Source organism: Zea mays, chromosome 7 (assembly GCF_902167145.1).
Source record: "Zea mays cultivar B73 chromosome 7, Zm-B73-REFERENCE-NAM-5.0, whole genome shotgun sequence".
NCBI lineage: Eukaryota > Viridiplantae > Streptophyta > Magnoliopsida > Poales > Poaceae > Zea > Zea mays.
Window position 1 is genome coordinate 37,221,716 of NC_050102.1, and position 13,741 is coordinate 37,235,456.

General features: G+C 44.1%; 1 protein-coding gene across 1 annotated transcript in view; it reads left to right on the top strand.

The window, feature by feature from the left end:
• The window catches only part of LOC103632253 (myosin-6-like), a 53,882-nt gene that overhangs the window by 19,262 nt on the left and 20,879 nt on the right, over positions 1-13,741 (top strand). Inside the window, 7 exon segments of the mRNA NM_001301539.1 lie at positions 774-883; positions 966-1,026; positions 1,610-1,787; positions 1,878-2,083; positions 4,519-4,638; positions 8,767-8,865; positions 10,191-10,400. Coding sequence (NP_001288468.1) covers positions 774-883; positions 966-1,026; positions 1,610-1,787; positions 1,878-2,083; positions 4,519-4,638; positions 8,767-8,865; positions 10,191-10,400 — 984 coding nt within the window.

A 13,741-nucleotide genomic window follows, 5' to 3' on the forward strand; every position in this document is an offset into this window, starting at 1 on the left:
ACGATAGGCTTATTCTGGTAAATCAAAATGATTTTGAACCATCCGCCCTTCTTCCCTATTCAACCATATATGGAGGCTGCTAGACGTTTGTTCATTTGAAACTGATCTAAGGACATAGACAATCATGTGGACAAAACAATATAGAATATACAGCATACATGCACTTCTGTCCTGAAAAGAGTGCACATTTAGATTTGTCAAAGTCAAAGTATTTCATGTTTTACTAAATTTGTCGAAACTAGTGTCAACAATTATAATTCCAGGTAATACTATAAAAATGCATTCCATGATGAATCTAAGGACACTTATGTCAACAATCATAGTTCCAGGTAGGTATACTTATAAGGGCATGCCCACCCACCTGGTTACCTATAAATGCACCCACACTGTACACTTATGGGACACACTTAACAAAACACCACAGTTCCCTGCCTACTGTTTTGTTGAGCACCTGAATACTCCCGTGTCCTAGCGCTTGGGCCCACTTGACCACGTGTCAGTTGGTTCCAACAGTCTTCAATTAGTTCTGTGGTTTGAAGTGCACTCTTTCTAGGACTTCTTTTTTTCATCGAACTTGCAGGAGAACTGCATATCATTGTATAAGAAGGTAAAGAAGGGGGTATATTATAAAATATTGACTTTCTCCTGTGCACATGATGGCGGTATGCCCAGGGATTTTTATGCTTTTAAATCTTGCTCCGATGCAGTTTTTTATGAACTAACTGTTGAAGATAGAGATGCTAAACTGATACATTACCTAATCTTGTAAACAGGGAGTATTAGAGGCAATAAGAATAAGCTGCCTTGGATATCCAACAAGGAGGAGATTTGATGAATTTGTTGACCGTTTTGGTGTTTTACTACCTGAAGTTCTTGGTGAAAGGTATTCTTAATACCTTGATCTGTCTCTTGCATTTTGGTTTCCATTTTGATCTTACAGTTTGTACTTACTGTTACATTGGCAGTTATGATGAAGTTACTGCTACAAACATGCTTCTTGACAAAGTCAATCTCACAGGATATCAGGTCAGCTACAAGTGGCTGACATTTGTAGTTTTTATGTGTTTAAATCAATCAAGTACTATGTTTGGTTTTTCTTTGTCTTCTCTATTGTTTTCCTTTATCTTGATTCATCATATTTCCTGTATTCTTGTAATCTTGTAAATGCAAAAAGATCCTGTTTGGAATGCGTTTTTTCCTGTTCCTGCATTTTTCCTGCGAAATTGAACTTATTCTTGTGAAATTCCTGCTTGATTCCTGTGTCTGAAACAGGCCCTAAAAGGCCACTCCAGTAAGAGTTCTAGTTGAATGGTATATACTTTCTTGTCTCAACCTTTATGTTGCTCCTAGAAAAATCCCATGCGGAGGTTAGTTCTTTAGTATTATGGTTTGATGGCTTAGGAGACTCGGGCAATTTCAACCCAAGCAATGGACATGTTGTCTTGATGTCATGACAAAAATATAATAAAGTCAAGGACATCCTTGTATATATTTTGTTGTTAATAAGAGAAACATTAAGTGCAATGCAATATCTCCATCCTCATCTGGACAAGTTGCTGCTTCTGTAGTTCTAGCTTTAATATTTTAATTTGAATTCTATAAATTACAGATAGGGAAAACTAAAGTGTTTCTGCGTGCTGGTCAAATGGCTGAATTAGATGCTATGAGAACTGAGGTCTTGGGATGTTCTGCTAGTAAAATCCAGAGAAAAGTACGGTCATACTTAGCTCGAAAAAAATTCATTCAGTTGCGAATATCTGCTACTCATCTCCAGGCTATTTGCAGAGGTACATCTTAAATAGTACTGAAAATATTTTTTTAGTATTATCTCTGATTTTGAAGGGGAAATAATGATTGCTGAACTGTGATAACTGAAGGGCAAATTGCAAGGCATTATTACGATGATCTCCGCAGGGAGGCTGCTTCATTGACCATACAAACCTGCTACCGTATGTACTTTGCAAGGAAGAACTACATAAATCTCTGTACTGCATCAACTACTATCCAATCTGGTCTACGTGGTATGGCTGCTCGCAAGAAACTCCAGTTCCGTCAACATACAAAAGCTGCGGTGACCATTCAGGTATGATTTCAAGTCTCCTTTTTTACAACAACAACAGCAAAGGCGTTTAGTAGGCTAGAGTTGAAAAAAAACCCAACGGGAACTATGAACCAAGATTCAGGTACATGGTAGCTGTATTCCTTCTCTCCTATTTAAGGCTAAATCTTTATGTACATTTCATCCTTTGAACTCTTCTTTTACTGTCCCTTCCCATGTCAACTTCAGTCTTCCCGGTCTCTTTCCATTACCATGACGCCTTAAGGTCTTACTACGCAGTATGCACTGGTGCCTCTAGAGGTCATCGTTCGACATATCCAAACTATCTCAATCGGTGTTGGATAAGTATTTTTTAATTGGTGTTACCTCTAACCTATCACATGTATCATCGTTTCTGACTCGATCTCTTCTTGTATGGCCACAGATCCAACACAATATACACATTTTCGTAACATTTATCTAGTAAATATGATGTCTTTTTGTAGGCCAATATTTTGCGCCATACTACATAGTAGGTCTAATTGCGGTCCAATATCTTTTCTTTTAACTTATGTGGTACTCTCTTGTCACATAGAACGACATATGCTTGTCGTTATTTTCTTCACCCTGCTTTGATTCTATTGCTAACATCTTCATAACATCTCTATCTCTTTGCAACATTGATTTTAAATAACGAAGGTATCCTTCCTGGGCATTACTTGACCTTCAAAACTAACATCTCGTCATGTGTACTAGTGCCGAAGTCGCATCTTATGTATTTAGTTTTAGTTGTACTCAGTCTAAAACCCTTTGGACTCTAGAGTCTCTTGTCATAACTTCAGTTTTCTATTTATTTCTGCTTGATTTTCATAAACTACCACTACATGGTCCACAAAAAGCATACATCAAGGGATTCCCCTTTATGCCCCTTGCGACCTTATTCATCACCAAGGCAAAAAGGTAAGGGTTCAAAGTTGACTCTTGATGTAGTCATATTCTAATCGGGAGTCCCTTTCACTTGTTCAAACACTATCACAATGTACATGTCCTTAATGAGTCCAACATACTTCGTTGGAACTTTACGTTTGTGCAAAGCCCATCGTATAACATTTCTTGGTATTTTGTTATAAGCCTTCTCTAAATCAATGAAAACCATATGTAGCTCCTTCTGCTCTTTATACTGCTCCATCACTTTTCTTATTAAGAAAATAGCTTCCATGGTTGACCTTCCGAGTACGAAACCAAAATGGTTCATAGAGATCCTTGTTATTATTCTCAGAGACGCTTGATAACTCTCATATAGCTTCGTAGTGTGGCTCATCAACTTAATTCCTGAGTAAATGTTATAACTATGAATATCTCCCTTATTCTTTTAGATTGGTACCAATGTACTTCTCCACTCATCATGTATCTTGTTTGACCAGAAGGTATGATTGAACAACTTGGTTAGCCATACTATAACTATGTCCTCGAGGCATCTTCATGCCTCGATTAGATACCATCAGGTTCCATGGCCTTACCTCCTTTCATCATTTTCAATGCCTTTCTAATCTTAGATTCATGGATCCTACACATAAAGCGCATATTGGTATTATCAAAAGAGTCATCTGACTGAAAGGTTGTGTCCACATTCTTTCCATTGAGCAATTTGTCAAAATACTCTCGCCATCTATGTTTGATCTCACCATCATTCACTAGCAGGTGCTTTGTTTCATCCTTAATACACTTAACTTGATTGGAGTCTCTTGTCTTTCTCTTGGAGACCCTAGCCATCCCATATGTGTCCTCTCCTTTCTTTGTACTCAAACGTTGGTAAAGATCCTCGTACGCTCTACTGTTTGCCACACTTATAGCTCGCTTTACGGTCTTTTTATTACCTTGTACTTCTCTATGTTGTCCACACTCCTATCATGGTACATACATCTATAACATTCTTACTTCTCCTTAGCCCATTGTACTTCCTTGTTCCACCATCAAATATCTTTAGCTTCGCCTCTACTCCCTCAGGTCTCCTTTTTAGTTTCTTTAAATTAAAAGCATATAACTTTTAATCATCTTATCATCCATTTAAAGTCTTATCTTTTTATAAATAAATGGTTTGGATCATGCTACTAGGGCAGGCAAACTATGATTATGTTTCTTATGTTTTCGTATCCATATTCAATTATTGACTAAAATCTATACCTAGGGATTGTTATATCTTTTTGTGCACCTCCATTTCCTGATGAAGTTTGTATACATGATTATAATTTCTAACTACATGTTTTATCAATTGCCTCTATACCATTAAGAAATTACCAGGTTAAGAATTTCAGACGGCATTCTTTTCAATCTTGGGTAGCTTTATTTCTTCAAGTATCGTGATTCAATTAGATGCTTGTTCAATCATGTGGATTTGTATCCATATTTTACTAATCACTCTTTTACTTCATTTATGGTTCAATACATGGACCTCACTTTTACTGATTTCTCTTCCATAGAGTTTCTGGCGTAGTTATGTAGCACGCTCTCGATTCATGAGTTTGAAGAAGGCAGCCATTGCTACTCAATGTGCTTGGAGAGGAAGAGTGGCCAGAAAAGAGCTTCGAAAACTTAAAATGGTAAGAATTTGTTGTCAAAGACTTGACTATATTTTATTGTATTATTCATTGGCGTGCTTGTGCAATATATATTTTTATTCCAATGTCTGTGCATAAGAGTTGTCTAACGAATTATCGAAAAAAGATGTTCACATTGTTGGAGAGGATAAAATCAGATATCAGTTGATTAGATTGGGGGTTACATTTTATAGACATAACCCTAGGGTATGAGCCAAGTAATAGGCCTCATGGGCTGGGATCTAGGTCCATACATATAGATAAAGCTAACACAATCTAATGGTGGGCAAACTTATGGTGGGCTGTGGCAGAGAGATTTGGGTAACACACACACCCAAAGATCTGAAGGAGATCGTAGGAGGGGGTGCTGTTGAACGGGGCAAAGTGAGGTGTGGGAACAAGAATTGTCTTAATATGGAGGCAATTTAGGAGATAGCTAGCGGTGTGTAGATTCTTGACCTAGTAATAAGCAGGGACTGAGGCTTGAAACAACAAGGAGCACATGATATTGTTGGTGGTCTAAATCATGCTGCCAACCTTACCGTTCTAGAGCGAGGTGTACGGGCATGACATCCGTAGCTGAACACCGTGGGAAAGAAAGAAATCATTGGAGGAAGAGTTATTGAACTCACCTCCATTGTCACACTGGACAATCAGAATGGTGCGATCCAACTGAGTGGAAACCCAAGCGAAGAAATAAGAGTGATGAAAGTGTCAGACTTCAAGCACAAGGGAAAATCCATGAGTAGTGAGAGTAATAATCAAGAACCACCAAGTAATACTTATAGCCCGAAACATTGAGAACAAGGAGATCCATAAATCACAATGTATGAGATAAAAAACATGCACAACCTGAGAGGAGCTAGGGAAGAAAAGTCTAGTATCACGACCTAGATGATAGGCGTGGCATAAATGCTTATGGGTGCCCCCTAGTACAAGAGATGATTGAGCTACTATGCAACCTGGACAACACTTCTGAACTAAGGCGACCAGTTGATGATGCCAAGTGTTAGATGTAGTCGTAGTAGTTAGTGTGTGCGGCTGCGTCATGGACGACAATGATTATGTAGTGGAAGCAATGGATGGAATAGTGGAAGCTGGAAGCCGCAAGGTGTACATGAGCCCAAAGTTAGCACATCGTGTGAGGAGGCTCCAGGTGGCTAGATCCTTCATGGACAGGCCAAAGCGTCAAATTATCAGTGATAAACTCATGGACATATAAAAGCTTATGAATGATGTTGGGGGCGACAATAACGTTTCAGAAGCGAAAGGAACCAATAAGGACCGAATCACCTACTGAGGTGACCCGGCAAAGGTGCCCATTGCCAACTACGATAGAAGAAAGATGAGATGAGTGGGTGTGGGAAGAATCAACATGTGGAGTGGTGTGTTATGAGGCATGAGAGTCAGCCACTCCGTCGATGAGGGCAAGCTAGCGAGTGAGTGTCAATCCACCCACTATGGGCCATGGTTGAGTCTGGTGAGGTTTCAGCAGGAGGAGCAATGGTTGTAGTGGTGCTAGAAGTGTTGTGGGGGCGGTCTGAGGGGACACCTAGAGTTGTCGATGGATGGGCTAGGCCACATGGAGATGCGACCGACCTACATGAAGATGTGGCTGATCCATTGGTTGTAGAGGGACGACCAAGGTGCATCTGCTTCCCCTCCACCACCACATCTCTGCTGGTGACGACGACCACCATCTAACCCGCAGCCAGTGGCACCACTTGGATTGGAGCTGATACACTGGTGGACTAGGCGGTCGCGAGGACGAACCTCCTAAAGTTTGCTCAGAGGTGGGGGTAGTGCGAAAGAATTCCCACTAGATCCAAAGATGTACATGGTCGTGGCAGTGTTCAAGTAGATCTAAGCCCCCTGGTGAGCTCCTCGAGAAGACCGTTGCCAACCTTTTGGAACGAGGGAAATGGGATAGATCGTGTGATCTAAGATCGCAGGTAATCTTTGTGCTCGATGAGGCCCAATAGAAGGTTGAGGATGAGCGTGCGATCCGAGATAGACTCCCCGATATCACGAAGAGGGTCCACAATGCCCTTCATTTGGCGGTAATACTTGGTTAGGGAGAGACCCCCCTCCATAGACGAAGATTCGAAAGCTCCACGATTGATAAGGAACTGCTCCTCAAAAGCAACCCAAGATAGGCGCGTGGCGCCGCCAAGCTCGCAAATGACGTCCTACAACTCGATGGTGATAGTGGGGCATGTGGTGTCGATGAGGACATGGTTGTCGAGGGCGTAACACTGTATGTTGATAAGGACGACGTAACACTAGCGGATGTAAGGCGAGGAAGCCGAACCGAGAACTATAGAAACCAAGGACTAGATGTTCTGAACTCTGACCTCCTGAGCTTGGTGGTTGGTGGTGATAGTGGCCTTGTACGCTAGGGAGGGGCTTGACTTCCTCGTAGTCAGGGGAATGGTCGATAGGGTAGTCGATAGGTCCTATAAGAGGGTAGCCCTTTGTTAAAAGTGTCAACGATGAATCACTCATGCTCCAAGAGGGTAGCCGCACGTTCACGCTCTAGGGCAGTAGCACAACGGTTTGGCGTCTACAAGAGCCATAGAGAGCATGGAGGAAGACACAACGATGTCGTGGAAGGTGAACATAGCAATGTTGGCTCCGAGGATGTGGTGGGGCACTATGGACGGAGCTGTGTCTGATGGGAGCATTGGAGCAGCGAGCGAGGAGGGAGATGGGGGAGCCGATTTCCACGCGATGTGCGCTGGAGGGACTGGCCTAGGGCCGAATTCTGGCGCCTTGCCACCCGACGTAGCCAGCTCATCTAGGGGGGGTGCTCAGCTCTGGAGGGGGCGGAGTAGGGCCATTGTGGTCGGCACCCGGCGACGGTGCGTGTAGATGGGGGTGGTGGCCTGCCACCCAATGTGACCAATCCGACTGATGGGGAGGGGGGCAACTAGCCCTACAGGAGGCGAAGCAGGGACGTCGAGGGTGGCACCCGACTAGCTCGAGTGACGGGGGGTGGGGGTGGGTGGCACATAGCCTTAGAGGGGGTAGAGCAGCGCCGTAGAGGGTGGCACACAACAGCGCACTTGCGGAGGGGGTGTCAGTGAATGCACCATGGTGATAAAGATCGGAGCTTCGCCGACGTCGTGAGCCCCTGTTCGGTGAGAGCTCGTGGGGGCGAGAGGGGGGAATGGATCTTCTGGGGGTGCAGGCGATCTAGCCATGGAAGGAGAGCCATCAGAGGCCGGCGATCTGCTGCCACTTGGCCCCTCGGCAGAGAGGTGATTTGGTGGCAAAGAGGAAGAAGTCGACACCCAGCGGCAGTTACTAGGGAGGGACATGTTGGGTGGAGTGGGGTGACGATCGGTGGCTAGAGGAGGCCGACGACCAGTTAGGGTTGGAGTTGGCTCTGTGATACCATGTTGGACAGGATAAAATGAGATATCAATTGATTAGATTGTGTTAGACAGCTGATTCCCTACCATATACAGGACTTGCGCCAGGCTCTATAGCCGGTCAACCCTAGTAGGCATCGTAGAGTGTTATGGTTAGTGAGATCTTGATTGAGGGCTTGCTTTGTATAGGATCCTGACTAGGAGTTTCCTTAGTGTAGGATCTTGATTGGGGGTTTCCATCTTTGAGGAGATCTTGTCTATGGGTTTCCTTTTGCCCAAGATCTCCTTACCCCTATATATTGTAACCTTTGTGTCTCTCATTAATCAATCTACTATTGCACACAGATACCATCTCTTTCAGATTGGGGGCTACAATGTATAGGCATAAACCTAGGGTATCAACCAAGTAATAAGCTCCATGGGCCAGGCTCTAGGCCCATAAATATAGATAGAGCTAATTACATCATTACCTTATCGGTTGACAACTAAGTATATATACACATGAAAATATGGCCATGTATTCATAGGCCAACCTCAATATATAGGCCAACTCCTTATGGAGTTATGGTTAGTAAAAGCTTATGGTCCTTATGGGCCAACTCATCTGCAATTGCAACTAATGGCCATTAGTCTAGCTATTACACTTCTGGTACTTTGGAGCCTGGATCAACATTGAGAACTGAGATAGAGTTATGTAAACTACTCATTGTTTAAGCTACATCATCTACTACCTTCACCTCTTTTTTTCTATTTTCAGGCTGCTAAAGAAACTGGTGCTCTCCAAGCTGCTAAGAATAAATTAGAGAAACAAGTTGAGGAGCTCACGTGGCGGCTGCAACTAGAGAAACGCATGAGGGTAAAGTTTTGGTTTACTTTATTTGACAGATGCTCTGGCTTTGTTTATTTGCATGGAAGAGACATTAAAAAAATGATCAACTATGTCAAATTCACCCTGCTGACCACACAACATATGCCTATAGAGTATAGACTCAACTTTTCTGAATGGGTCCAAAAATATGCAGTTGCTTTTTTTTTCTCGAACTGCGCAGGAGATCTGCTTGTCATTTCATTAAGAAGAGTAGAAATAGGAATGTCCAGCATGGCCGGACAGGGAACATAACAACCATACACAACCTTACAAACCAACCTGAAAAAAATAGAAAAAACAGATAGAAAAACCTGAAACTAGACCAGCAACAAAACTCTAAAGAGAAAGACCTGCTGTAATTCTAACTACACGACCAACAGGGAGCACCAAAACCCGGTGAAAAACCTCCAGAAAGAGACTGGAGAATCACCCATTCGTGGACAGGGCCTAGGCAGTGAAGTCCAGAAGCTCCAACGCACCCCCACTTTTTGCACCCCCCCCCCCCCCCCCCCCCCCCCCAAATCTGTGTAAGGAGGTCAGGAATGCAGGGCCTTGCATTTTCAAAGACACATGAATTCGTGTGCTTCCAAGTCTCCCAGGCTGTCAAGATGATTAATGAATCTTGCTTCCAACTTGGTCCTGGTGAGCCTTCTCCCTTGCGGCCGTGTCTTTGGCATGCTGCTAGGCCTCAGCGACGGCAGGAGCAGTCGGAGGGTTATCAGGTGGCATTGTGGCAGCATGACACTAGGGAGGCGATACAGTTTGATGAGATTTATGTTAGCTGTCATGGAATCGTGACAGTCCCTTGATACCATGATAGTGCGAATATTGCTTGCATTCAATTGAATATCAGGAGTACAATATGTTGATCTCTACCGATGACCAGGAGGTGATCTGGGAGATCAGGTACATAAGCCAACCAGAGAATCACGTAAACAGGGAAATAAGGTAACCAATCAATCACCTAAACAGGAAAAGGGTGCCTAAGGCAACTACCCAATCACCTAAACAGGAAAGGACATAAACTCCCTAACACTAATCATATGCTAATTCATCATTAACCTGCCAAATACATTGCTTCGCTTAGGCCTGGCTCTAGAGAAATGGATCTCATTCTTGGGGAGCCAGGCTCTCTGTTCCTTTTTGCACGCCACAGGCAGGCCCAAACCATGGCCTAGGCAACCAAACACAGGGCACCTGCGTCCATGGAGCCTCGCTGGTGTAGAAATAGGAAAGCAAACACACCCTAAACATATAGCTCTAGTCATCTAATGCCTCTGTAAGTATCTTATGTATGTTTTCCCTGCCTGCAGACTGACATGGAGGAAGCCAAGACACAAGAAAATCGGAAGTTGCAACAACAACTGCAGGAACTGCAATTACAGTCCAAGGAGACCAAAGATCTGTTGAAAAGGGAACGGGAAATTGCAAAAGAAGCGCTGGAGAAAGCTTCATTAGTACCTGAGGTCCAAGTTGATACAACTCTTATTGATAAACTCACTGCTGAGAATGAGAATCTTAAGGTATGTATGGTGAATGAGTTTGCTGTTCATTGCATCAAATTTGTTCATCTTCTGGTGTGATATATTATTGAGAACCTTCAGTTTGAGTGAAAAGCATATTGTATAACGCTACATCATAAATTTGTGCTGAGTTAAAGGCATACTTATTTGATGATAATTGAGTACACTTTGTAGACTACAATATTTAGTATCCCAGCTGTGAGAAAATGCTAATGAGCTATTCCCCGAAGCATGCTAATCCTCCATATGGTTGATGGTCCTGCTGCCTTGAGCAGACCAGGAAACTTTAGTCAAGAATGGGAATAATTTAGTTTTACATGTGCTTATGGATGCTTGAATCATATGAAACCATATTGTTTGAACATAACCATGTTGCTAGAAGTTGTGGTATTGTGTTTAAATATTTTTCCCTCGAACATGCAAGAAAGTAGTGCATCATTTCATTAAGAGAGAAAAAAGAAGAAAAAGTACAAAGGAGGGAGAAGAATCCCCCTCCCCAAGGAAAACACTAGAATAGAGAAACTATCCTTCCACAACTAACCAGACATATGACTATGGGATGAAAATAATGTAGATTTGAAGGAATAGTTATTTGAATTGATAGAGAGGAAATACATGTACATATATAGGGGAGGAGGCCATGAGGCAAAAGGAAATCTACTCAATCAAGGGATCTGACAGGATCCTGATTGATGGACTCCTCCCCTTTATCACTCTATCATATCCTTCTATACAAGGCCGGTCTGCTATGGAGGCCACACAAATATGGGGACACAAGGCCAAAGAAACAAGTCAACAGAGAGTACCAACAAAAACATGGGAAAAATTAACCCACAACCAGCAACCCAGCCGATAGCTCCTGGAACCTTTTTGCACCAGCAGAGCACCATACGATGCATATTTGTGATTGTCTGCAATAAAATTGTGCTGTTAGGACTTGCACCACTAAAGATACTTTCCTGTGCTTCCAAATTTCCCAGGCCACCAGAGAAATGAGTATATTAAGCCTTTTTTCATCTTAGCTACGTTGGTTCTCCAAAGCATGTGCTCAGTGGCGGAGCTCTATAAAATTAAAGCCCCGGGCCACTCTATAAAACTTGAAGGTTATTTTAAAGAGCCCCTAATATAATGTGCGGCTAAATAACGCTAAAACAAAATATACCACAAACATAGACTAAGATAGTATTTACTTCAATTTAGCATCTAAAAATACAATAAACTTGATAAAAAATATAAGAGTACCTAATTAGAGACGATTTGGTCCTTCCCCGCCTCAAATAACTTCATCAACATTAGCACGTGAATTTGAACCTACACATTGCAAGTTAAATATTTATATAAAATGAGAGATACAACATGACAATATAACTATTTAATGCAAAAATGTATGAGTGAGCACAAAAATATACCACTTGAACCTTATGGAGGTAGCTTTTTCTTAGATCTAGACAAGAAATGCATTTCAATAATTGAGTAGATCTTTCAATGAAACGAATTTTTAATTCCACAATAACTTGATCATACACAACAATAAAGATCTCATTTTTGAAATGATGATAGTAAGTCATTAACTGACCTCCATGTCCCCTTGAGCGACCTTGAACAGTAATTGTATCATCCATCTTTGGTACAATAATGTTATGTTGGTTATAAAAGGTCTTACCTTCTCAAACAATTCTTCCCATCCATTATATTAATCAACCATCACAGAAACATTTAACAATCTAGTATCTAGCTCGTTGTTCACTAGTAACAAAAAAAAGAACCTAAGAAAATGAGAAGATGCTTACAGTTAGTAGGACTGTTGGAGATTTGAAGGCTTGGAGCAGTGGATGGAAATCAAACGTAACGGAGAATTGGAAATTGGAGGGAGCCAGGGAGGTCGACTGCCACTGTCAGATTGGGACTTGCTGGCCGACTGGGCACTGGACGTTGCTGAGCCGTCGAGGGGCGAGCGGCGCCCGACGCTGCCCCTGGCCGGTTGGCTAGCTGGCCCGCCTGGCCAGACCTCGGGACCTGAATGCTGGACCGGACGTGCAGACGACCGGATGGGGAGGCGCTGGGCGCGGACGACAGCACGGACGCTGGAGGGCGAACGGCGGACGGGACGGACGGACAACGAACGGACGCCGGAGGGCGGACGACGGACACCGGAGGTCGCAGCCAGAGCCAAGCTTTGGAGGCGGCGCCGTCAGCCGCGCGGATGCACAGCGCATCGACTGGGAAGCCTGCCTTGTGTTAGGCCCGTTTAGATTTCTTTTGGGCCAAAACTCTATACACATATAAAATTGTTTCTGGGCTACGACCCGGGCCACGGCCCAGGTGGCCCGGGCCCAATATCCGCCCCTGCATGTGCTTAAATATAGTTGATGCGAGTTAGCCTAGTAACTTTAGTTACCTGTAATTCGAAACCTAAGCATGGTCTATTTTGACCATTAAATTGCTAAATTGTATTTTTGGATTTTAATCCACTACAATCATCTCTAGGTGCTTATCTGTGGAAAAAGTTTATTAATCTTTTTTTTTGGTTTCCCATCATGGTTTCAACACCAATATTAAACAACCACCATTAAACCATCGTATTGCTTTGGAGAAACTTCCCAATCTTACCTGGTGAATTCTAGCAAATGGCCATGGTGAAATGCTCATTTTTTCCTTGTAGTCCTTGCTTTTAGGAAAGCTAAATGTTAAGAGTATGTTTGTATCTGTGTATATGGGCCTCAGGCCCACTAGGGTTCCATATAGTCTTGTACTCCTGCAGCTAGGGTATTGTATTCTATACTACAACATGGTACCAGAGCTTTAGGTTTCCTCTCCCTTCCTACAGCCGCCGTCGCCCCCAGCTTTCTTCCAGCCGCCGCCACCCCTCCATGGCGGGTCGGCCGCCGCCCCCTCCATTCTCCCCACGCGCCGGCGAGCCCTTCCCTCCCCTTCCTCTCTCCTATCGTGCTGCTCTTGTCGCGCCCCCGGCGGCCATCTTCCCCGCGGCCGGCGCGTCGTCGGGCTTTTCCACGCCCACGGCGGCCTCCTCCCCTGCAGCCGGCGCGCCGTTGGATCTCGCCGTCACTCCGGCAACCAGCTCCCTCGTGGCAGGAGCGCCGCTGGACCGCGCCGCCCCTCCGGCGCCCGTCTCCCCTGCGGCCGGCGTGCTGCCGGTACCCACCACCCCTCCGGCACCCCTCCCCTCTGCGGCAGGAACCTCGCCGCGCACAGCCGCGTCCCTGGCGACCCTCCCCTATGTGGTCAGCACGTCGGCGGCAGCCGCCGCGCCCCTGCGGCCCCCTTCCCCACCATATCCGCTGTCTCCATTTTGCGCGCCCCATCGCCGCTCCCGGCGCACC